The sequence below is a fragment of the Meriones unguiculatus genome, chromosome 19 (assembly GCF_030254825.1).
Source record: "Meriones unguiculatus strain TT.TT164.6M chromosome 19, Bangor_MerUng_6.1, whole genome shotgun sequence".
Classification (NCBI taxonomy): Eukaryota; Metazoa; Chordata; class Mammalia; order Rodentia; family Muridae; genus Meriones; species Meriones unguiculatus.
In genome coordinates this window covers 38522501-38548618 of record NC_083366.1, presented here as the reverse complement: position 1 = coordinate 38548618, position 26118 = coordinate 38522501, and the positions used below count along the sequence as shown (strand labels likewise).

Here is a 26118-nt window from a genome sequence, read left to right as displayed (position 1 = left end):
TCTGCCATTATAGCACAAACTTGTCTGCTCAGGCCAGCTCCATCCCGCAGCTGCTGCTGTGCTTGGTGGTCATCCTATAGTCCTCGCATCTCCAATATGCTGGGGTCTCCACTGCAACTGGACTGCACCTTCACCAATAGCTTCTTTTGGGCTCTTCTTTAGGACTATGACCATGACACAGGATGCCACACCTCAGCCTCTCTCCATGACCCCTTTAATCTTGTTCATGCAGCCAAAGCAAATATCACATGGAAGCTGTTTACACATTAACAAATTTTGCTACCAGCTTGAGATGCAGTCTTGGCCCACTCTGAACCACTGCTTCTATGTGCTGACCCTGAGGAAATACTTCCCATTTGTTAGTCAGCTGGTTCTTCAGCCCCAGAAAACCAGCATTGACTGTCCCAGTAAAGCGAAGGTTTCACTCAGTGATGCTGTGCTCTTGTTACAGCCGACTCTTCAGCTCCAGCTATGCAGAAACCATACATTCTTAATTAAAATATATTATACAAATGACCCAACAGTCTTTGATCCCCTCTGAAACTTCACAAGTCAGGTCTTATCATCTGCAATTTTTTTCAACTTATTTTCCAAGCTCCCACAGCCCTTTAAATGTTTAATCAATGGCCTTTCCAAACCAAAGTTCCAAACACTTCCATAATCATTCCCAGAACAAGGCCAGGTCCAGCACAGCAATAGCTCACAAATCTAGTACCAATTCCTCAGCTTCTCTGTTTCTCTGATAAACACCGATCAAAAGCACCTTGGGGAAAGAAGGGGTTATTTGGCTTACACTTTCACACTGTGATCCCCTTCGAGAGAAGCAGGCCAGGAACCTGGAAAGTGGTTCCCCAAATCCAAATCCTACCCACTCAGTCATGTGTTTAAAAAAAAAAGTGTGAAACATAGGAAGAGGAATCTGGTTTTTATTCTGGGAAATAGCAATACTTCTCATTACATCTCACAATCTGCAAGGGAAGGGTAAGTGTGGTCGAGACCACGGACATCTTGACTCTCACTGTAAGGGCATGGAAATGGTAAGGACATCCAACTCTGATGGACAGGAATTGACAAGACAAGATCCCTCGTGCCTGGGGCAGGATTACAGTCAACAGTACATGTGGTCTAAGTTCACTTCAAGGAGAGGTCTCCATGGAATGACCATGATTCCCAACATGGCCAGAAAACCCATCAATCCCACTCATAGGGCAGATGATCAAAGGAGCTGCACTCTTCCCTCCCGAGTAACTTAGGCTGAAGTAGGGCCGGACTGGCCCACAGAAGGTAGCATGAGAGAAAGTAAAGGTATGACATCTCTCTGTCACATTGTAGAAAGAGACCTCACCAGCATCATAGTCCAAGAAAATCCCTACCCGCTGGAGAGGGGTCCGCAGAGGGAGTGCAGTCATTGGGGAGGTAAGAGCCCAATATTCTTTCCCATACCACAATGACACTGCCCAGAATCCATTCTGGGGGGCAGAGGTCACCCCACCTTTTCTGCACACTGAGTCTTCACAGACACCTATGGTCCACTTGGCTTTATCTCCCACCTCTACCTCCCAGTAATGTCGCCCAGCGATGAAACACGGAGAACCCAAGACACAGGGAAACAGATTGAACCGCTCAGGGTTGTCTGGCAGGTCCTGCTGAAGGTAACTGTACCGCACTTGCCGAAGATTATCAGAAAGAATCAGACTGGGGTAGGCTGTGTCTGGGTCCAGGGTCACATCAACTGTAGAAACAAAGAGGGGAGGGTCAGATGAAAGCCAGAAGAGCCCACTCAAGATCACCTGGCATTTCACCACCTTCCCTGGAACAGAGTAAGATATGGCCACCAGAGGCTGCACTCATTTTATGACCAAACACATTATCCTCTATGTGGAAAACAATGAAAGCAATACAATTTTATTCCCCATTCCTTCTCTCACATCTAAGGCTCAATCTCCATTATAGACTGCATTTAAGGCTTCTTCCTCATTGTCCTCCTCTATTTTTCCTGAGATAGTTTCTCTGTGTAGTGCTGTCTGTCCTGGAACTTTTTCTGTAGACCAGGCTGGACTCCAACTCAGAGATCCTCCTGCCTTACGAGTGCTGAGACTAAAGGCATGCGCACCACCACACAGCTAAGCCTAATTGCTGAATCTGAAAATTTTGGTGGCAAATAGCTTCAGATAAAGCTTAGTATCACCAATACAGACAGCAAGGTCTGTCACTACAGTGTACAATTAATACCAACAGGCGTTCTGGAAACATGAGTATCACAACAGATAGAGATTCTTAATCACATAAATTGAGGAACTGTTATTTTAATTAATTTACTAAGAAAACAACCAAAGAAATTTTGGCTTACAGATATTCTGGAGTTCAGAATTCTGGTTAGAGGACTGAGAATCTGTTCAACTTGCCACCTTTCAAACCATTCTTCTGAAAATTTATCTTGCATATTCACACCTTATTCATGTTTCCCCTTCCCCTTTTTGAGAAAGAATCTATGCAGATTAACTATGTAACAAAAATGGCCTTAAATAAACTCCTGATTCCACTGTCTCCCTTCCCAACTGCTGGGGCACCTGGCCTAGTTTTTCTCCTTGCTCATTACACTGCTCTTTGGCCTTTAGTGTAGCATTGTGGATAACCATGTCCTAGCCTTTGGCTTTTAGAACTCCTGCCCATGCAGTCACATGCTGCCTTCCAGCTTGAATGCACACATGTGCCTCCTCTTATCCTGTTCAGGCGGGATTCTCAAGCACCAGTTCTCAGAGAGGAAAATCCAGTCAGGTCAGTCTATTCTAACAAAGGGTTCAGGACAGAGGCCAGAGAGATGGCACAGACGTTAAAAACAAACAGCTTTTCTGGAGAACTAGAGTTTGGTTCTCAGCACCTACGCTCACAATATTCACAATTTGAGTTCCAAGGGATATAACACCTTTTCTGGGCTCCTACTGTACTCACGTATACGACACAACCATATATGCACACTTTATATGGGGAGAAAAGTAACTGAAGTCCTTTTGAAAAAGCCACACAGAAACCTAATGTTGCAGAAGCTTCCTAAAAACTATCAATCAAATGAATGTAAATCAAGTTACCTATAACAGGATTCCATGGGTAATAACCCAACTAAACAAGGTAAACTACTAAATAACCACCTACCAGTGCCATGAAGGGGTTACAGCTTTTGTTTTTGTTTTGAGTTGTTGCTCTAATGGTGTTTATGCAGACATTGGTCTCCGCCCACACTCCAGGCCACTGACAACACCACTGGTCATCCTTTACAACCTGACGGTTAAGTCCCTGTCACTGAAGACACCACATACTTATGCCACAGGACATGAAAAAAACGAGTTGGTGCTCAAGTGGAATCTCCCCCGACTGGCTAGTGTTTATAGTGTGGAAAGATGCTATACATACCACTGGAGGAGAAAAATAATCATCACTCTCACCCAACTCTGAACTCTGGGACTGTAATAATGACCTGCCCCCAAGTGTAATATGGCACAAATATAACCAACTGCTTTTTTCTGGAATTTTAGGCCCACTCCACAAAATGGAACCTACAGTTGATGTCAACAAGGTTGAAAACCAGAAGCTAGATAGGGCATAGGCCCTAGGGAACAGTCATTCTGCTAAATGAACAGTGCAATAAAGTGCCTGCTAATGACACACTGCTACATGTACAGTGGATAGTAATTACCAGAGACCACAAATGGCCAGTATAGAGACTAAGACTCTGGAATGCTTAGGCCTAAATGGGATGTCTGTATAATACTCCTCCCCTCAAAGAAAACTCTTATCTACACACAACAGGCCATGCTCACATAAACTCACAGATAATGCAAAGGATGTATAAAGACCTGCACAAGTTTGAGCCAGCCAAAATCCCAGCATAGAGGAAAGCGGTAACAAAGTACCACCCCAGCAAAGAAGCTATTCATCATCACAGCTTCCTGGAGAGGAAAATCAGCTTTCTTCAACAAAGTAACGCTGGGCATACATCCACTACATTCCAGGGCAGGCTCCATGCTCACGAGTTGTCAGCCAACACAAATTGGATTCCACTGGTTTTTGTTGTTGTTGTTTTGTCTTTTTAGGAGACAAAGAACATGAAGTAGGATGGGTAGGGATATTAAGGGAAGATGTGGAAGGAGATGGAGCAGGGGAAAGAATATGGTCAAAATCCCCAAATAAATAAGTAAAAACATTAAAAAAAATTCATGATAGGCAGCAGGTGAGGTGACCCTTGCTTCAGTAATCTGCCCACAACAGTCACTTATCTCCTCTCACCCAATTTACTTCAGTGCTGTGGATTTAACAATGGCCTTTACCCATGCACAAGGTACACAGCCTGCCAATGAGCCACATACCTAGCCCCAACTTGTTTTTTTTTTTTTTGCATCATAAGTATGCTTATTTCCAACCACTGCAAATGCTAAGGGCAGGCAGTGTTCTTACAGCGTCTTACATGTTAGCCCGTGTTAACACGGGAAGCACTTACCACTATTTAAAGAATGAATACCACAGGCAGGAGGGACAGCTCAGCAGGTGAGCAGTTGCTGCTTTTACACAAGACCAGGATTTTGTTCCCAGTCCCACCTACGTGGCGGCTCATAACCACCTGTGACCCCAGTTCAAGGGACTCTGACATCTTTTGGCTTCTGTGGGCACCAAGCATGCATGCATACATACATGTATTCCAAATATTTAAAATGAAATAAATAATCGAATATTGATAATTGCTTCTGTTGTAATTAAGGAAGGCCTGGTAACTAAAGGTTGGAAGTAAACACACCTCAGTTTGGGTTTTCTGGAACTAGACTGGTCTAGTCTCTGATTCCCCAGTTAAAACACGGATGTCCAGAGGCTGTCAGATTTTGCCCAGGACAAACACTAAGATTCCCAGACTCACGAGATCTCAAAATAAGGGCTGATCCAGTCACTTCTGTGTGTAACAGACACTGAGTGGAAAGGCGTGTAGTACAGAGCGGTTTCTCTGCTTCTGAGGAGCCATGTCCCTGTAATCCCACAGCTCTTTATAAAATTAAAATGATAAAGTTGTGGCGAGCACACAGAAACGACTACAGGCTTCTGGCTGTACGCTGTTTATACACACACAACTGAAGGATTCGAACTCAGGAAGTCTCAAACCACTTGAAAGAGTGGTCAGGTTCACAGGGCTTTTATTCCTCTCTTCAATATGGTTTGTCTTCTAGCACCTACCTGAGTATAACTGAGCCTCTCTCAATTCTGAAAGAACAAGAGAGAAAAGAAGTTAACGAACCTGTGTTTCTTTCTAGGAGACCTGTTAAGTAAATGCACTTTGGTTAAAAAGTCATAAAACAGAGGAATATGCTAGCATTCTAGAACACATGTGTCACCTGGGGACTAATCTCTCCATTCACTGTTATGACTCCTTATCTGCTTAGGAAATTTTTTTAAAAAAAGACAGTCTTACTATGTAACGCAGGCTGACCTCAAACTCACAATAAGGCCCAGGATGGCTTCAAACTCACGCCAGTCACCCCTGATCAGCTGCCAAATACTAGGTTTACAGGTATGCATTGCTATATGGGAACCTTGGCTATACAAGCAACATATGTGAACTTGGTAGAACATGGTATCAGACTGAGGCAAGTCAAGAATTCCACCCTCCAGAGAGCCACTGGACTCTGCAAAGGCAAAAAGTTCAAATGCATGACATATATATGCAACTCTTAACCTGTACAAACCATTGTTGCTGTAGAGGCTGGGTGGCTCAAATTGATACCCAATAATTTATTGGGGATTTCTAGTAATCCAGGGATATCACAAGAGTCTTTAAAGTAGCAAAGGAAGGGAAGAGAAATAAACAAGAATCAGATCAAGGAAGGCCACTTCCAGTTAGCAGCCATTGAGTGAAAGCAGCTGTGGAGCACAGGTGTGCGTGGCATTTGTAATCCCAGAGACTGAAGGCCTGAGGCAGGAGACTGGGCTATACATTAAGACTGTCTCAACAAAACCCAAACTAAAACAACAATATCAACGTTGTGAAGTAGGGAAGTGTATCCATGATGCTCATGTGTGTGGGTGTGTGCTTAGCATAAATCCTCCTGCACATGGGAATCTATTCTCTCCCTTTATGTAGTTCCAAGTATCAAACTCAGCTGACAGGTTTGCACAGTAACTGGCTTCACTCACTGAGCCCTTGCTGACCTTCCTGGACTCTCAAAACACTCAGCTTCTTCCCAAGAAACTTTAAACATCAAACTCAGTAAATAGGTAAATTTACCTTGGATCTTCTCCATATCTGACTGCATTTTTTCTAAGGACAAAAAAGAAGAGATGCAGTTTGTATTACTGAATGTGGTATGTGCATTCTCAGATGATAATATATAGGTAGTCAGAATATAAACCCACTTCCCTGGCTCATATTACCTGTGAACTGCTTCAGACTTTCTGTCAAAAACAGACATTTTTGGGCAAAAATATGGATTTTCTCTTGTAGATCTGGAGGTGTGATCCAGGGCTCAGGGATCCTGATTCTTTCAGCCCTAAAATAAAACAAAACAAAAAACCATATGTGATTCCTTTCCCTCAATTTTCCAAGCTTCTGAGGACCAGGGTAGCCGGGTCCTGGCTGACCTGTCCAACACTAGGACACCAGCTACTACAAACTTGAGACTTTCCTCTAAATCACAGTGAAGATAGCCTTGCTCAGTACCATCTCTTCCAAAGCACTAGGCTCATGGTTTCGCAAACAGTTAAGTCTTCAGTGGGGTGTGCCGGCTCCTCCTTTGCAATATGAGCACGCATGAAGCATGAAGATCACTGCTTGCTCCAGGCCATCCAGGGCTATTTAGTGAGATCTTGCCTTAAAGCTTCCAAACTGAAGCAAACAGACAGAAAAGCAAGTCTTCAAAATTAAAATGGATTATGAGGCTGACCTTGCCAAGAAGGAAAGTTTCCATGACAAAAGCCCTTGGTATTTATAGTGGGCAATTATTTACTTTAGACAGAGAGGCACTGTGTGAGGATAAGACATAATTTCCCAACCACTAAAAGGGAAGGTATAGCAAAGATTTGCCTTCTCCCATCTTTAAATTTGTATAGACTCAATTGGCATTCCAGCAGCAGCTCTCTTGGTCTAAACGAGGACCACACTTCAGGCATGGAAGAATGGAGGGAAAATGAGCCTTTGAAGATCATTAGAGCCACCATACCAACTACAGAACTATCTAACTACACATTTTTAAATAAAATTTTAAATTACACTTACACTTCATGTCAATGAAACTTTTGATCTCAGAACTCATAGAGCCAAATCTACTCAAAAAAAAAAAAAAAAAAAAAAAAAAAAAGGTTTATAGGCCAGATGGTGGTGGCTCACCCCTTTAAGCCTAGCACTAGTGAGGCAGGGCAGGCAGCTCTCTGGGTTTGAGGCCAGCCTGGTCTATAGAGTGAGTTTCAGTACAGCCAGGTCTACACAGAGAAATCCTGTCTCAAAAAATCATTTTTGTTTTATATGTATGTGATATGTATATATGTATGAGTACCACATAGTTGAGTGCCTGCACATCCCTTGGATCTAGAACTGCAGGCAACTTACATACAGACGGGTGCTGGGAAGCAAACTTCAGTCTCTGAAAGAGTAGCAAGAGCTCTTAACTCCTGAGCTTTATTTCTGTGGTCCCAATCCTATTTTTTTTTTCTACTTTCTAGGGTGTGAGATAGTGACCTTCACACTAGGATGATGGCTTGCCATCTAAGCCATGCATCAAAACCAGAAACAGAGAAGAGGCACAGATGAGGAGAAGAGTGCATTCCTGGCAGTCAAAGGCCCAGTTAAATACCTGGTACTGCAGAACAGGGAAAAATAAAAGCCCGGAAGGCCCTCACACAAACCCGGGCATGGTAGCTCATGCCTGTAATTTCAGTATAAGAAGCTGGAGTAAGAGGATCAGATTTCAAGACCAGCCTTTTTCTCAAAATAAATAAATAAATAAATAATAAATAAAATAAAAAAATCCAAATCTAGCAGACATAAATCGTACTTTTTCCGTCACATGACTGGAATGTTACATCTTCCAATTTCTCTCTATTTCAGTAGCTCTGAGACCAGCATCTGGATACATTTCCTAGCCAACACACCAAACTTTATTTGCCTTTGAAGGATTTCAATCAACTTCCAAATGCAGTTCCCCAATGTTAGTTTCTCTCCTGTAGGTATTCTCATATTAAACTCAGTCTTTCCAAAGCCTGAGTATCTACCCTGCAGTTTGTCTTCTTGCCTGCCCCAAATTCTCCCTTTCTTCTGCTCTGATCTCTCTCCTCGTCTCTCCATTTCTGGTGCTGGCAATCAAACCCACACCATATCACTGAGCTACACTCACTTTCTATTTGATGGCACAATAGAGAAATGACTACAGCCAGAACCCATGTGACTCATCAATAATTAAATAACTCCAACTCAGTCATGTCTTCCTTAGGTCTCATTTGCCTCATCATATTCAAGAATGAGATAACAAAATGGGAAAGACTCTGATACCGAGGAGGCAATAGTCATAATCTGCTCTTGTACTCTTGTTGAACTCTGGATCTGTCCTCACACCTAAACCATGCACCCTCACAAGTGAACTCACTTCAACACCAAATTGTCCAAAAGTTCCAAAGAGTTTTCTTTGAGGCCTGTTCTAGGATTTCTCTATATAGCCCTGGCTGTCCTGGAACTCACTATGCAGAACAGGCTCCCCCTGAATGCAGAGATCTGCCTGCCTCTGCCTCCTAAGTGCAGGGATTAAAGGTGTGCTCTGATGGGCTAAGCCATCCTCTAAAAGTTCGGTTCCTTTAGTTCTCTGAACAATTGACTCCCTGAAGCCACAGATTCAGTAAGCTGTCTATTTCTCTTTGGTCTCCAATGAGGATTTACAGATGCTAGTAGAGACAGTCTTGGTTTATATCACACAGATAGAAAACTATACCTGTTCAGTGTGTCTCCAATGTCCTGCAAGAGAAAAGGGAAACCATGAGATGCTATGCGTAACGTGAGTTTTGTTCCAGATGTTCACTGAAAACCCAGCCACGGGCCCAGTCCCTGCTCTAAGGAACACTACAGACCAATTAGGACATAGTTCAACCCTAAGGACCTCGAAATCAGGCAGAGGAAGTAAGGGTTTACTAACCCAGGCATCCTACTTTGCCTGCAGGTGTAGTATACTTTTAAAAAAGAGGTGAAATAACCACAGATAAACAGAATAGCCATGCAAGTTAACTGTCTTACTATCCTTCATGACCACCACACTCAGGCCTGCCCTGGTAACAGAGAACATGCATTAGCTATCATGACATGTATGCTTAGTAGAGCAGCTGGTGGTACAGACTGTGACCACCACATACTATTTTCCCATTGAAATTAGTAAGTGATGCATTTGTGACATTTTCAATTTTTATCAAACACTCCCCTTAGGGTTTGCTCAAACAAACAAACAAACACACAAACACACAAACAATGCTTGGGATTAAACTCAAGGCCTTGTATAATGAACCATACCTCCAGGCCCTATAATTCTTGTCTAAACTGTTTTACCTGATAGTTGCAAAAAGTATTTCACTAATAGGATGGTGGTAGAGCATGCCAGCACTTGGAAGTCAGAGGCAGGTGGATCTCTGTGAGTTCAAGGACAGCCTAGTCTATAGAGTGAGTTCTAGGACAGCTAGAGATGTTCCTCAGAGAAACCCTGTGCATTTCACTAGTTTTAAAATCCCTCTCCTACGACTTATACATAGTGCTGAAAGAACCTCCCCCTCCTTAGTATGGATTTTTCTACTTTCAAAAGTGTTTTGTTTTGTTTTTAATTATTTTTTCTGTGTGATAGTTTTCCCTACATGTACATCTATGCCCCACATGGGTGCCTGATGCCTGCATAGGCCAGATAAGGCCATGTGATTTCAGAACTAGATTTATAGCTGGCTATAAGCTGCCATGTGGGTGCTGGGAATCAAACCAGAGTCCTCAGGAAGAGTAGCCAGTGCTCGTAACTGCTGCTAACTCTTCAGCCCCACCCTGCCACCCTTTAAGACAGCATCTCATTGTAGAACCTTGACTGCTCTCACCTACTTCTGCCTCCCACAAACAGAAATTATAGATTATTGTTTTATTCAGTGGGTTGTAACTACTGCATTTTTATTTACTTTGGTTCAGAAAATCTAATACTTGATTCCAGAGTCCTTGGCACTCCTCCTGACCCCTCCTATATCTGTCCCTTGCCCCATGATTTTGTTTCCTTTACAAAACCAGCTCATGCACGCATTCTCCAATCGTTTATCCACAAAGTATCATTGTAAGATATAAATTCTATTTGTGTGTGTCCTGTCTGCACAAAGAGCCTAGAAGAACTGGCTGGATCCCCCGGAGTGGAAGGTATGGGCAGCTGCAAGCCACCTAACGTGAGCGCTAGGAATTGCACTTAGTCTCCAAGAACAGGAAACACTGAGCTTTCGCTCCAGCCCCATACTACTCATTTCACAATTTCATTTTTTCTGCTTAGCTATGGTTATCAGCAACCATTCACTTCAGTTTATAGGTCCTCGAGACAGAACATTGCTATGTAGCTAGCTCTGACTGGCCTGAAACTGGCTATGAGACCAGGCTGGCCTCAATTCTGCACTGAATCTCCTACCTCTGCTTGTCACACGGTGGTGTGCAGCAGTAGTCAGGCCTCTAGGAGTTACCTTTCTTCTTTGTAAAAGTTGCACAGAATTCTACAGGGCATGTGTTTAGCTGACCAATTCAATCTTTTAGGTTTGGAAGCTAGACTATTTCCAGTATCACAGACCTATATACCATGTTGAAGCAAATCATCTTGTTGAGTATTTTCACACTCGGGTTTGACAACTTCGATTCCCAACAGCAGATCAAATAACTTCCAAAACACTTTGCTATTCTATGTGATATGGGACACCTTAGTGTAGCTTTAGTTGCCATTACTCCTTTCTAAGCTGGTATATTTGCTTACATTCATGGGCTAATTTTGTTTCTGCAGCTTGTCCCTTTGTGACTTTTGTCCATTTTCACACAGAATATTCTTTCAACTTTTTTTTCTTCCTCAGACAAGGTCTCCTGTGGCCCAAGAAGGCGCAAACCCCTGACCTTCCTACCTCTACTTCCCAGTGACAGGACCTACCTTGGCCTTGAACTCACAGCAACTCCAACTCAGCCTCAAAAGTGTTGGGAAGATGGGTATGAGCCAACACATCAGGTTTCTAGCTGCCCCAATTCTGATGACAATGCTGTCTCTTGTCTAATTCAACTGATTAAAACTTGCAATAAAGTTTTAAACCGCACTCAACAGTTTGCAATTGCAGGGTTTGGGAAATGAGTTCAAGGCCAGGCTGGGTTACATGAGACCCATCTCACAAAACCAAAAAAGGGAAAAGAAGTGTGAAATTGCCTTTCCCCCCCCCCCCTGACCTTTGTACAGTTTGCTTTTCCAAAGAGTTAAGCTCGAACAGCCCTGGATAGCCATTTTTCCTCCTTATTGAAACCATGAGCCACCATCCTTTGCATACTCTTATCATTCAGCTTCAATTTCACGATGTACATGGTAAGAAATATTCTCACACACTGAGTTTAGCACTGTTGGCATGAAATCATAGCATTCTGGAGGTCAAAGCAGGAGCTTGAGACCAGCTTAGGCAACAGAGCAAACCTTTATCTCAAAGATAAACTAAAACAAAAAAACCCCATTATAATTAGTTACAGATCTCTGATCAAGGCCAGCCAGGGATACATTGTGAAACCTTGTCTAAAAACAATAGTATATACTCATAATAGACTATCGTTAAGCTGTAATGTGGATGAAAAAAATTGAAAAAAAAAATTATGCTGATTAAAAGGAGTCAGAATTAAATAGTTCACATAGTGTATGATTTTACTGAGTACCCAAAAAAAAGAAAAAGAAAAACAAAAACAAAACAAAACACCTTAGAGACAGGGTAGAGGTAGAAAGCAATGAAAGTGACTGCTTAATGGCATAGGGTTTCTTTTGGCAAGTGATAGAAGTGTTCTGGATCTAAATAGTAGCTGGTAATTGAACTCACTATTTAAAAATGCTATTTTTGTACTACAGAAATGACATTTTGAAATGATGAAATTTATGTTTTCCATGCAAAAAACATCCCAAACTGAATAGGCCCAATTTTGTTTCTCAGTGCTTACGTAAGAGCAGTAAAGAATCAAGAAGGCAAAGCAGCCAGTGTCACACACAAAGGGCAGACGAGTCCAATAAATCAACTGTCATAGTGGACCTGTACATAAGAGCACCTACCGTTCAGGCCTGATGACCTCAAGTCAAGCCCCAGCACCCACACACAGGTGGAGAGGATGATTCTGCATAGCTGTCCCCTCCTCCTCAACAGATCATACAAGCCAACCACATATATCCACCATCAATTTGTCAGTGAACAATGCTACCCTGCCTCAGAGAGCAGAGGCCTTCATACAGTGTTACAGTGTCTTCCCTTCTTCCCACACAACAGGACTTTCTGAAACCAAATGTGCTATTCCGTGTCCACAGCTTTCTTTTTACAGGGTTTCTCTGTGTAGCATTGGCTGTCCTCGATTCACTTTGTAGACCAGGCTGGCCTCAAACTCAGAGATCCGCCTGCCTCTGCTGGGACTGCAGGCGTGTGCCACTATGCCCGGCTCTCACAGTCTTCTTGGTAGCACAGTTTCTGACAGTGTCCAGCACTCTCTCCCCCATCCTTATCACAGACAACCTGCCCACATTATCAAAATATTTAGTTCCTTTAAGCAGTCCTTCCAGATAAAGGCCCAGAAGTCTCCTCATCTCTAAGAATCTTTTCCATCACCATCATCCTTCAAATGGTCCTCTACTCTGTTTCTATTTACCTCACCCGGTCACCTGTCCCAACATGATTCCTGCTCAAAATTATTCCTGTGACAGTTCTACATGAAGTCATCAATGGTGACCACATTTTAAAACCAAATAGTTACTGACTTTGCTATTGTTTGGCATCAACTACACCAAGACTGCAATCTACTCCCACCATCCTGCTCCCTCTGCCTCACAGGTCTCCTTTCCCAACTCTACCTGCTCTCTCTAGCAGCGAAAACAGTGACGCTCAGGGAGGCGTAAGCGTCTTCCTTTACTCTATTAAAACATGTCAATAAACTGTCTTAAAAAGTTAGATGGTACACAGTTCTGATTTCACACATAATCTACACAAATACTCAGTGCAGCTCATTTAATGGAGAAGCAGCGACGAATGTTAGGCATGTGAACGAGCAAGCCTGTGCCTAATAAAAGCACGCAGACATCTAATCTCAATTTCGTACAGCTTCTCCTATGATGCAAACATTCTTCTCACCTCCCCCGGACATCTTAAAGTATGAAATCTTAGCTCCAAAGCACCAACAGAAACAAATGGCAGGCCATAATTTGCTCACAACTGTACTATCCCACCACCCCTTTGAAAAACACTTATTAACATCTGTGATAACCATTCACTTATTGTCTGAACGTCAAACTAAACATAACTAGGGAAAGCTTATTCACCTACCGTTTAATTACTGTGCCCACCATAGTGCTTATGCCAACGGGAAGATGAGACAACAAGGCAGGCAATAGCTAGCCGACTGTGGTCCTGGCCTGTGAGAGCACTGGCTCCTATCAGCCTCGATAGAGCACAGGGAAATTGCAGCAACAGTCAGGCTAACTGCTCTACTCTCAATCCTTCTGGCTACGGTATCATATACCATATATTAAAATCACAGGATAATGAAAGCATCTTGTATGCTATGTGGTCCAAATGCTTTACTATATACTATGTACCCTGAGTAAATGAGATGAATAAGGCTTTAAGACCGTTAAGAGCCTGTGATCAGACCACTCAGAGCAGACAGGCCAAAAGATGAGGCTCTTCTTTTGCCCTTTCTGTGACACAAACCAACTGAAGAACCGAGTTGTGTCATGCTTTCCTTCCAAAACACCTAACACGCCAGTAATTAAAAAGGACACAGGGACTCAGGAACACTGCCTGACGAGGGGAAAGCCGCGTGGTCCTGCAGGTACCCTGGTTACCTGTAAGAGCTCCCGTGTGGGCTGCTGCTGCTTCTCTTCCAGCTGGGCTATCAGGCCACTGAGGTGGGAGATGTTGCAGGAGAACTGAGTGATGGCACCGTTGATGCTGTTGTAGATGGCCAGGTCAAGCTCCTCCAGGCGGGCCAACAGGCGATACTCGTGCTCCTTCAAGGAGTGATACAGCTGCTCGAACTCCCAAACAATTTTCTCCCTCTCCATCTGGGTCAGGCTCTGCAAAGGACAGGCAAAGGTAGTGACTAGGAAGGGCTCACTGCTAGAATCTCGCTGGCTAGCTCACTGGCTGTAGTGGAAGCTTTGGCTTCTTTAAAAACTCAGTTATATTATATAAATATGTTTTTGTTTTAATCCAAGTGTGGGATACAGGAAAGCCTTAGTTTGTCCACAGCTGGTAAATGCTTCATGCAGGGCATGGTCTCTGCCAGCTGCAGACAGTGGGATTCTGAGGACTCTGAGAGGGTATAAATATGAGAGCCTGAGAGAGAAGGAGAGGGCTTCAAGGAGACAGATGGAGGAGGAAGAAGGCTGCTTGCTTGTTCTGCTGCTGCTATTGGCCAGAATGCTAGGTATCCAGAAAACTGAGATTGGTGTTTTCCCAAAGAAACCCATGACCCTAACAAGCTGGAACTAAGTCTAAAGAGGTCAATGCCCTCTTTCCCTCTCTCCTCCCTAGGGTTGGGGGGTTGGAAGAGAGGTATAGGTTTAAGGAAACCCAAACAAAATAGATTAAAAAGTAGAACCTACAATGCACTCATGCACTTTCCAGTCTAATTACCATGAACTGAATTATTTCACCGTTAATTAAGAAACAGTCCCTGACCTTAAGTGAGAATCACGTTCATGTGACACTGTCGTGAATGTGCAACAGTGGGAAAAGCTGAAGAGTCTTCCCAAAATCCATGTCCAAACGGGGTGTTGTGGAATGCGGTGTAAGCACGACTAGACAGGCTTCTAGGAAATGAGCAATAAAGTAGGGAGGGAAGGCACGGGGTTCTGAGTGGAGCCCATGAGGGACCAGAGTAGATCACACCTTGCCTGGCTGAGTGCAAGTCATGAAACACTCATACAGAAGTGGTAGGGTTAGCTGTGTGCCTGTGGACAGGATCTGCAACGGTCAAGCACACTTTCCTAGACTTGTTTACTTAGTCCCTTGATGTGACCCACGCCCTATGATCTTTTTGGCATTGAGAAAGGTGTCCTCTTCTTGGTTCCTCTCCACACAATGTGTCCATTACAGTTTGTCTAGCTTTCTTTCTCTACCCAACTCCTCCACCACCAAGAAGTTGTGAAGCCAAATGCGCCTGCACATGCCATGCACTTGGACGGCAGGGATGGGGAGACTAGGAGGACTGCAAAGTCACGTTTAAGCACAAAATGAAGTCAAGAGCAATTCGGGCTATGTAAGTTCTCACCTCAAAAAATCCAAGAGTTCTAAGAAATTATAAATTAAGTGTGGCGGTGCAAACCTGTAGTCCCAGCACTCGGGGAGACTAAGGCAGGACTAGTAAGAGTTCAAGACCACCCTGGGCTACATAGTGAAACTACTTCTAAACAGAAATGGTCAGCTAAGTGGCTCCAGAGCAGTCAAGAAATATTTTCCTTGAGCCCAGCCACACCCGCTCATTTATTATGTTGGACATGGCTGCTTTTGAGATACAATACCTGGGGTGTTTAGTTGTGATTCAGTTGTGTAAACTCACAAAGTTAAAAATACTTACTATTTGCCTTTTTCAGAAAGCTTCCAAACACGATCTGAACTGAACTGCCCAACGGCAATGTCCCCATCACTCTAGCCAACCTTAGGTTCTTATTAGGCATCTTCATAGCGTGCACACAAACAGACACACACACATCCTGGTTTATAGACCCCTTTTCATAAACTCATACCTCTTCTAAGCTGAGTAAGTCTTTCAAAGGCATAGAACATACAATATAATCTAAGATGTACAACATAAAGTTAAAGATGGGTTCATTCAGTGTTTCTGAAAGAAGTGTGACTGACGCCCTGGCAGGAACAATCTGCCAGGCATAGGCCTGTTTCTTGCTGCAAAACACTTAACAACCTGTCCCACCTTCCCGTACTGTGTCTAACTCAGCCCAAAACAAACCATTTTACCATTTCAAGGGAAGAAATGGCAGCACTGGCCTGCTGGAGACCCACAGGGTTCGTTTAACCTCTCTGTTTCACAGACAAAGAAAGCCTGCACTGCCCTCTCTATCTAAACTGGCTAGTGTCAGAGTCAAGACCCAAACGCAGGGTTTGGGATTCTTAGAGGCTGTCTCTCTCTGGAAAAACCCCTCCCTCAGAAGTGACTCTGCTGTATAGGTACATTCAATCTACTCAGGATCATGGAGAAATTTCTCCATCATGTTCTCAAGCAAGTGGTGGGAATGACAGACACCATGGGCATAGGCTATTTATAAGCTTTTCACTACACCCTGGCCAAGACCACGGTCTTTCAAGGATTATCAGACAGAGTAAATTATCAGAAATTTACTATCCAGATGCAATGCCTTTGCAGGGCGGTGATCTAGGCCCTTACCAAGAGCTCAGCTCGGGCCTGCTCCCCCTGGGCCCGCCGTCTCTTCTTCAAGTCTTTCACTCTTCTTAGATGGTCTAGCCGATTCTGGATTTGTTCCTGAAGAAAGGAAATAGTTGGGCAGGTCAAAATTATGCAGATCCCAGCATCAGAACAGTTACATCTGCTTATCACGCAGGGACCCAAACTACAGATGGCAGGCCCCCGCTGGACTCTGTCCTCGGACCCCAAGGCCAGTCCTGGGAAGACCCCAAAGCATCAGGACCTAGCACAGCTTTGCTAGAAATCTGTGATTTAAACTCTGAGCCACCTACCAGTTCCTAGGAGGATTCTGCATAGGTTATGAGGCATTTGGGTAAGGAGGCTCAAACAAGAATACAGAGGAAATGAGTCGGTAAACATCACTTTCCCAAACTACAACTGATCACCAGTTTGTGAAGTGATACAGGTGACAATTTTGTAAACGCGACTGACATTTGGATCAACTCGCCCTGAAAAACAAATATAACCGTGTGAAGGTAAATATATTGCCCTCGGCACACAAAAGAGACCCACTGTCACTTCAGAGCTAATTTTCGCGTTACCATGTAGCCATGGCAGTGTTTATTCACCGCCCCACAAAGGCCTCCCTCTCCAGGTCTGTGAGTTCACTCTCCGTGATAACTTATCTTCCTGAGTCTCAGAGTGCCTAAGCGATATACTCAAGCAGTAAAGAGCTCTGTGTATTTCCCTTAGCTTCTAAAAAAAAAAGAAAACAGGTTACAGGGAAGCGCCGGGGTCAACAGATTAAGTGACAGGTACTGCTTTGCCGTGAATTCAGCGGGCCCACAGCGACCGCCTGGTTTGCTATCCCGCGCCAGGGCGAGTTCGAGGTGTCCAAGGCCCGTCGGAGTGGACGTGGCTCGAGATCTCCTTTGTCAAGGGAGGGTCTCCTCGAGACGCCCGGGCCTCGCTCGCCCGGAGGCAGTTAACAGGGGGCGCTCGGGGGAAGGGGTGGGGGCGGGGACGCTCTGGCCTCAGCAGCCACAGGTCCTCCGGGCCGAGCCCGGGCGCGGAGGCTCCGCCGCCGACAGGGAGGAAATGACGGCGGTGGGCCCCACGTCCGGCCCTCGCCATCTTCTCGGCGGCACACCGGGGGAGGGCCCCCCGCCCCGGATCGCCCCTTTGTCCGCCTTACCTTGAAGCCCTCCACCGCCTCCTCGAGCGGCAGCACGCTGTGGCCGCGGTGCTCGCGCGAGCGGTCGCACACCACGCAGATGGGCATCTGGTCCTGCTCGCAGTACAGCTTGAGGGGCTCCCGGTGCTTCTCGCACACGCCCATCTCGCCGCCGGGCCCCGACGGCCGTTCGGTGCGCAGCTGCTTCACCAGCTGGGTCACGTTGGCCAGGTGCCGGTTGGGCCGCATGTGGCGCTGCGGGAAGGTCTCCCGGCACTGCGGGCACGACACGTTAGTCTCCGCGGCGCCCCAGCAGCGGGCCAGGCACGCGCAACAGATGTTGTGGCCGCAGTCGAGCATCATGGGCTCCGCAAAGTACTGAAGACACACGGGGCAGGTGGTCTCCTGCTGCAGGCACTCGGCCACGCTCCCGGAGGCCATGGCGAGGGTCCTCCGGGCCGCAGGGCATGAGCCCGGCGGGGCCCGGCGCGCTCGCTCCGCTTCTCCGCTCCGGAGCGGGGCGGGGCCTCCGGGGATCCCGGACGCGCGCGGGCGCGCGGGGCTCCCGGGCCGTCGGACCGGTCCCTGCACGGCCGCACCACCGCCTCCCCGCCGCGGACACTCGCGGGGAGGCCTGGGCCCCGGAGCCGGGCTCGGGGCCGAGCCGAGGGCCGGCTTAGCAGGGCAACGTGGCCGCGTCGGAACGGATCCCGCGGCCGCGCAGACTCCTCAGGGCCGAGCGGAAGAGGTGGACCGGGGGCGGAGCCTGGCTTCGCGCGCTGCGCTCCTCCTCGGGGCGCCCGGGCGGGTCTGCTCGGCGCGGTTCCGGAGCACCCCGACCCCCGAGAGCTGGAGCCCCGGTACCCAGCCTGGGGGTCGGGGGTGGCCGCCCAGGGCGGTGGGCGCAGGGCGCCCCTGGCCGTGCGGCGCGGACGCTCCGGGCCTCTGTGGACCCGTGGTCTTTTGTTGGGTTCCTCTCGGTGCCTAGGCCTCGGCTCCTTTAAAAGTGAGATGGCTTTGTATGGGCGCCGGGGAGCCGGGCGGAGAGACCCGGTAGGCCCCTCCCAGCGTGTGGAGCGCTCGGAAACACACCCAACCCCGGGTGACAATTGCTAGAAAGAGCTTTGAGTTATCAGTAACTTTTCTGAATGGCAGAGATGGAGAAGCCCAGGCCTACTTTCCGTCCTAAAGTAAGTCGGTTGGTCGTTCCGAGCCTCGTCGTCCTCTCGCCTGAAATGGAGATTGTCAGACTCCAGAGTGCTCATCAGACCCGGGTAGCGACCGAAATCCCCCTTTCTCTCCCTAGCCTCACGGATAATGGAGAGCCATCCCGCTGAGAGCCCGCCTGTGAGTCTCTTAACTTCTCAACAGGCTCCCTGGGTGCCCGAACGTCTCATCTCACTTCCCCAAGTGAAGTAGCCAGACCGAGGGCTACTTGGTGACACCTCCACGTCCCTTAACACCTGCTAAGGAACCATCCTGGCTGCAGGTTCCTATGAGACCCTCTAAGAAAGGACCCGGATTCCGCCACGCGGGCCTCATTCTCAGAACAACTTCCCCGCCCCCCACACCTGTGGCGCTGAGGCCTGACATTCTGATTGTCCAACAGGGTGTTGTCCTTCCACGAATGACGTTAATAACTCTTCTAAAAGTTCTTCCATCCATCCATCCACTTCAGCTTTCCCCCATGAGCTCCATTTCCTATCTCTTTCAGGGATATATCCCAGGAAGGACATACACTTTTTTTTTTTTTTTAACTATTTGACCCATAAATACGTTCACCCATTAGTTTAAATAAAATATCCAGTGCATTGGATGGCATTTAGTAGAAGCTAAAACATGCTTATTTCTTCTCAAGCGAGAATCCTGTTATGATCCGAAGTCTCCTACCCCCATAATGCCTAGTTTCTTATTCCAGAGTAGATTTGCAGTTTGTGAGCTGTCACTTCTGGCGTTGCATTTCCTACTCCTTTGGGATTGTCTTGGTGTTTGAGCACCCATAGCTGCTAGGATCTTCCCCATGGGACAAGAAATCCGAGCTCCTAACAGTTCTTGATCACCCTAGCCTCCACTCTACCACATGCCTTTTGAAACCAAGGCCCAAACAACTCAGCATACTTGCCCTAGGCTACACCATAGTTTAGTCTGGTTCAAAACTGCAGTTGGAAGGAAGGAACTGAAAGTTACACTCTTTTACTCCAGAAGGAGGAAATACGTTTTGAAAGCCAGCATGGAAATATTCAGATAGGAGTCCTTAGGTCAGCAGGCCAGGTCTGGAGTTAAGCCTTGTCCTTCAGGGCTGATGTGGTCTCTGCTTTCCTGACCTCTGGATGCAGATGGTCTGGAGGAAAAGCTGACAAACCGGTGAGTTGGGTAAGGTGGGGGTAGGGGAAAGGAAAGGAAAGCCCTGTTTCCTACTGGCTCTCCTTTTTTTTTCTCTTTAGCCACAAATTTAGTAGATTTGTCATTTGCTTTATTGCTTAATTTGCCTGCTCATTTATATATTTTTTTTCAGTGTTTGAGATCAAATTCAGGGCCTTAAGCTAGGCAAGTGCTCTTCTACAGTTCCATCTACTCCATTTTAATTTTTGTTCCTCAGCCTTGACCTAAATTGTTGCAATACTGTATCTGTTTGCAAATGATTTTGAAATGAAGTAGTGGATAGATAAATGAAACTACTGCCATGAATTTTGTCTCCATCTTTTTTTTTTTTTTTTTACTCTAACCATTTTCATACCACTTCCAGGAAGAGTCATCCTTAAAAATCCTCCTTTGTTTCTTTAATTTTGTCAGTTAAAACATTATTATGTATTTTATGTATGACTATTCTGTGTACATGTATGCCTGCATGCCAGGAGAGGGTATCAGATCCCATTATGGTTGTGAGCCACCATGTGTTTGCTGGGAATTGAACTCAGGACCTCTGGAATAGGTGCTTGTAATGGCTGAGCCATCTCTCTTTTTGAGTTGACTTTTTGACCTTCCTTGTTCGTTATGGCCTTTTCATAATATGTCATTGTCCTTTGCTCATGTTGTGTATGCATTACTCTCTGTACATATTGCTAAACCTAGATTCTGCATATGAGAAAAAATTGATATGACCTAAACATTTTTTAATTAGTCTATTTTTGTTGTTGTTGTTTTGTTTTTTTGAAACAGGGTTTCTCTGTGTATCCCTGGCTGTCCTGGAACTCGCTCTGTAGACCAGGCTGACCTCTAACTCAGTGATTTTTTTTTTGCCACTGCCTCCCAAATGCTGGGATTAAAGACTCCACTTTCTCATTGTGTTCCAGCTAAACAATTTTTTTATTTGTCCATTTGCATTTGAGGTACTCTTTGATGACATTCTGAGCCATAGCCTTCCACTGCTACACAATTGCAACGAACCACTTTACTGGGTTTCTTAACCCCCTCAATCAATTTTACAGAGGCTACCCATTGCCCTCCCGTCATGTTGTCATCAACCTTAATTACACTGATTCGGTGCTCAGTGAAAAGGGCATTCACCAACTTGGCTTACAGAGACTCATCACAACTAGATGCAGCAACACGAAGAAGGACTAGCTTCTGTCTGAGGCTTTGGCCACCTTGGGAATTTCATGTAGCAGGTCACCGTGGATGAGGGCAGTCTCCAGTACCTTTTGTAAAGGACTGTTACATCTCTAGCATGCCTTGCTCAAGCCTTCACCTGGTGTTCATGAGACTCTGGGTGGCATGGAAAAAGTGTATTGTCTCTCCCCTTTTCCTCTTTCGCCTCTCTTCTTTCCTCCTCTCCTGTCTTACCTACCTCCCCTCTCGCTTCCCTTTCCTCTTTCTTATCTCCCTGCCTCCTGTCTCCTCTCTTCCCTCTTTCCTCCTCCCTCCTCCTGATTTGTGGAATTTTTGAGATAGGATCTATGTAGCTCAGGCTGCCCTGGATCTCACAGAAATCTGTCTGCTTCTGCCTCCTGAGTGCTGGGATTAAACACTCTATGTACTTATTCTATTTGTTCTTAGAAATCTTCAGATTTTCTTTTTTGCCTTCAAGACATTGCCCAAACCCTTTAAAATATAGGACTAAGATACTAAAATACTGTTTATTTATCACATATTTGTCTTGTTGAGAGTCTCCCTATGCATTCCTGGCTGAACTTGCTATATAGCCCAAGATAGCTTTGAACTTAATGACAGTCTTTTTTTCCCTCAATATTCCAGGTGCTAACATTACAGGTGTATACTAACACATATAATGTACTATTTTCATTATTAAAATGTTTTGTTTTAAAATAAAATCCTATTTGTTGTCTTTATTCTACCTACTCTAAGGAGACACAATGATTTGTATTTGAATCTGCCAGGCTTTAACATGCCAGGCATTTGGCACTGAAGACTCCTCTCTCATATCACTCATGCAGGCTGAGTGGGACCCAAGAGGCATAAAGTGTTCCTGCTTCCTCTCCTATTCTCATGCTCACTTTACCAAGAAATACTTTCCAGGCCAGTCAGTAGTGGTTCACACCTTCAATCCCAGCCCTTGGGAGTCAGAGGCAGGTGGATATCTATGAGTTCGAGGTCAGCCTGGTCTACAGAGTGAGTTCCAGGACAGCCAGGGCTACACAGAGAAACCTTGTCTCTAAAAACCAAAAACAAAACAAAACTTTCCAGTGTTACTGGGTGTCTTAGAGTTTCTCTTGCTATGAAGAGACACCATGACTATGGCAACTCTTATAAGGAAAACATTTATTTGGGGATGGCTTACAGTTTAGCGGTTTAGTCCATTATCTTCTTGTCAGGAAACATGGCAGTATCCAGGCAGACATGATGCTGGAGAGGTAGCTACGATTCCTACAGCAGACAGTAGGAAGAGAGCATGAGACCCAGAGCCTGGCTTGAGCTTCTGAAACCTCAAAGCCAGTGGCACTCTTACTCCAATAAGGCCACACCTCCTAATAGTGCCACTCCCTGCGGTCCCTATGGGAGCCATTTTTATTCAAGCCATCACGATGTGGGAAATAGTAGGAAAAACAAGCTGTGACACTTTGTAAAAATAATATAATAGATTGATGCAGCAGAAACAGGAAACTCAGAAATAGTCCAAAATATCAGTAAGAATTTAGTATAAGATAAAGGAAAACTTTCAGGCTGGTGCTGCCATCAACAGCTGTTCTTGTAACTGTCGGTTGGTTAGTTTGTGAGAAGGGAAAAAGATCTCACCACTCATGCTACTTCCAAATTTATTTTATATCAAGAAGAAAGTTAAGTTTAAAATGTTGGTCATTAAAAATCCTGAGGGGAATATGGTGGTGGTTTAAAAAGTCACCTGAAAGTCCTGGAGAGTTGCCTCAGTGATTGAGAGCACTTGTTTCTCATGCAGAGGACCCAGGTTTGATTCCCAGCACCTATATGACAGCTCACAACCAGCTGAAACTCCAATCCCAGGAGATCTGACACATCTCCCACCTCTGTGGACACTAGGCATGGAGGTAGTCCACACACAGGCAAAACACTCATACATATGGATAATAAAACATCTTAAAAAGTCAACTGAAGCCTTTTCAAACGTTAAGCCACATTTGATCATCCTAGACGACACAGATTGATCAATCTGATTACATAGAATTATAAATCAAATGAATCAGTTCAACGATAATGCAAAAACTGGGAAATGTTTTTTAAACAATAAACAAAAATGTGTGAATGAAAGGTGATATGCTTTTTAATCTGTAAGACTGGCAGCACTCAATTTTAGTTCAGTGAAGGGATGCCTGGCCCAACCAAAGACCCACCCTATCAGAGAGTGCCAATGCTGGATGCTATGAACAATACTCGGCTAAGTTGCAGACAGGAGCCTGATAGAGTTGTGCTCTGAGAGGCTCTACCCAGCAGTGCCTCAAAACAGGTGCCGAGACTCACAGGCAAAACATTAAGTGATGTGTAGGGGGTCTTGTGGAAAAGTGAGAGGAAAGAGAAAGGGACCTGGAGGTGACAGGAGCTCCACAAGAAAACCAACAGAGCTAAGTAACCAGGGCCCAGAAGGGCTTGCTGAGACTGAAGCATCAGCCAAGGACCATGCAGGAACTGGACCTAGGCTCCTACAAAGATGTAGCAGATGGGCAGCGTAGGCGTCCTGTGGGTCCTCTAGTAAGGGAAGTGGGGACTGCATCAGACCCAGACTCACTTGGAGAGACTGCCATGCAAGGCCACGGGGGAAGAGGACATGCTCAGGCCTGATGCAACTTGATAAGATGAGGTGGATGAAAAAGGGAGCTCCTCTTTTCTGAGGAAAAAGGGAGCCATAGGGGAAGGGGAAAGTGAGAGGGTGGGACTGGGAGGGGAGAAGGACTGGGGCTACAACAAGGATATAAAGTGAATTAAAAAAAGAATGTGAAGGTAGGCTTTCCAACCCTGGGAATACAAATGGGATAAACATTATTTAAACTGGTTTGGTAAATAGGTAATCTTAAAATGCAGGCGCTTTTTGAGCCTTCTACTTGCTCCTCCTTTATCTGTATACAAGGTGTAAATATTATTGTACAATTTGGACTTGTAAAATATAGAAACACATAAAACTGCTTCAGTGGAAGAAAACTTGATGACAATACTATGCATTAGAATACTGTACAGGCACTGAAAAGAATGAGTTAGATTTCTGGATACTTCTTTGCACAGATGTCTGAGATTTATTCATTTAATAAAAGATTTTTGAGTATCAACTATGGTGACAATATGGTGTCCTTGCTAACTTTTAGTACAGGTATGGGAGCAAAACAACAATCCTTAGGCTTCCTTATGTATCTGATAGGGGATGAGTGTCCTTAATATGTGAAAGACTTAAAAAAATTAACATACATGCATCCCAAAGCTCAATACAACAAGAAAACAAAACTTAAAAAAAAAAACCCACATCAGTAAGCAAATGGTCAAATGAATTGAGCAAACAGGTCTGAAAAGCAATACAAATGCCCAATGTGCATGCAACAGAGTTTGGTTCAGACATAAAAAATGAAAGTATTTAATTTAACATTGGGCCAGGTAAGATGTTATCACGTCTTCTCTCATAAGGGGAGACCAGGTTTTAAAAAAATGAGGCATGTTTGGGAGATGGTGGGTAAAGGCCCTTGCTGTGAAAATTCATCAATCCGAGGGGGGTGTTTTAAATGAGATGTCCCCCACAGACTCGTATTTGAAGACTTGGTCCCCAGTAGTTGGGGTTGGGGAGGTTTAGGAAGTGTGGCCTTGTTGGAAGAGGTGTCACTGGAAGCTAGCTTTCAGAGTCTGAAGGCCATTTGCAATTGCTCTCTCGGATTCGGGGCTGTGCTGTTCACGATCCAAGCTGTCAGCTGCTGTCCCTGCCTGCCTGCTGCCCTGTTGTCCACACCATAGAGGACACTAAAACCTCTGCAACCATTAGACATCAACGAACTCTTTCTTTTGTGGTTTATCACCACCACAGAAAAGTAACTAGTACGGTTAGCTTGATCCCTAGAACTCACATGAAAAAAATAAAGCATGACCCTCGCTCAGGGGCACACACATGTAATCCCAGCACTCAGGGTGGCAGAGGCAGGCAGATCTCTGTGAGTTTGAGGCCAGCCTGGTCTGCAAAAAGAGTTCAGGACAGCCAAGGCTGAACAGAGAAACCTGTCTCAAAAATTCAAAACAAACACAAAACAAAAAACTCTGTGAAAATGCAAATGGGAGGCAGAGATCAGTGGATCTCTGTGTTTGAGGCTAGCCTGGTTTACACATTGGGTTCTAGGATAGCCAGAGCTACAGAGTGAGAGTGTGCTCATAAAATTACTTCTTGGAAGGAAAAATGGCTAATAAAAAAAAATCCAAGCGCTCCAGAAGCTGGGAAAGTAGGCAAATGGAGCTCTTGTCTCGCAACTCAATGAGTCTGATCCCAGCACTGAAGGGGGAAGTACAGAGACATGATCTTTTTAACAACATCTCAAACGTTTGATTTTACCGATGAAGACTCGGGAGTCTCCCAGAGTCTCTCGGAGAGGCAGAGAAAGCACCCACTGAGGGAGAGAAAGAGGAAGAGAGGGAGCGAGTGTGTGCATGTGTGTGTCGATGAGAACATGGAGAGTGGTTGGAGTTGACTGAGGTACCATCCCCCCTTTAAAGGTTTGTTTGTTTTCTAGATATGGGCGTTTTGCCAGCATGGGTGCCCACGGATTCCTGGAACAGACTGTTGTGGGTGCTGGGAACCAAACCTGGGTCCCCTGGTGCATCCGGTGCTCTGAACCACTGCATCATCTCTCCACTCTCTTCATAGTACTTATGAAATATCAGAATTATAGACTGGCCAGTAGTGTGGAGGGTGTAGGGAGAGAGGGGGAAGCAA

The 26118-nt window shown here is 45.3% G+C and overlaps 1 protein-coding gene across 1 annotated transcript; it reads right to left on the bottom strand.

The window, feature by feature from the left end:
• Positions 1-909: 909 nt before the first annotated feature.
• Positions 910-18519, bottom strand: Trim27 (tripartite motif containing 27). The gene is made up of 8 exons (XM_021649813.2): positions 17811-18519; positions 16637-16732; positions 14076-14306; positions 8955-8977; positions 6412-6527; positions 6266-6298; positions 5218-5244; positions 910-1732 (listed from the first exon to the last, which is right to left on the bottom strand). Exons 1-8 carry the CDS (start codon positions 18228-18230, stop codon positions 1137-1139), a joined length of 1542 nt encoding a protein of 513 aa, XP_021505488.1. The 5' UTR covers positions 18231-18519; the 3' UTR covers positions 910-1136.
• Positions 18520-26118: the final 7599 nt, after the last annotated feature.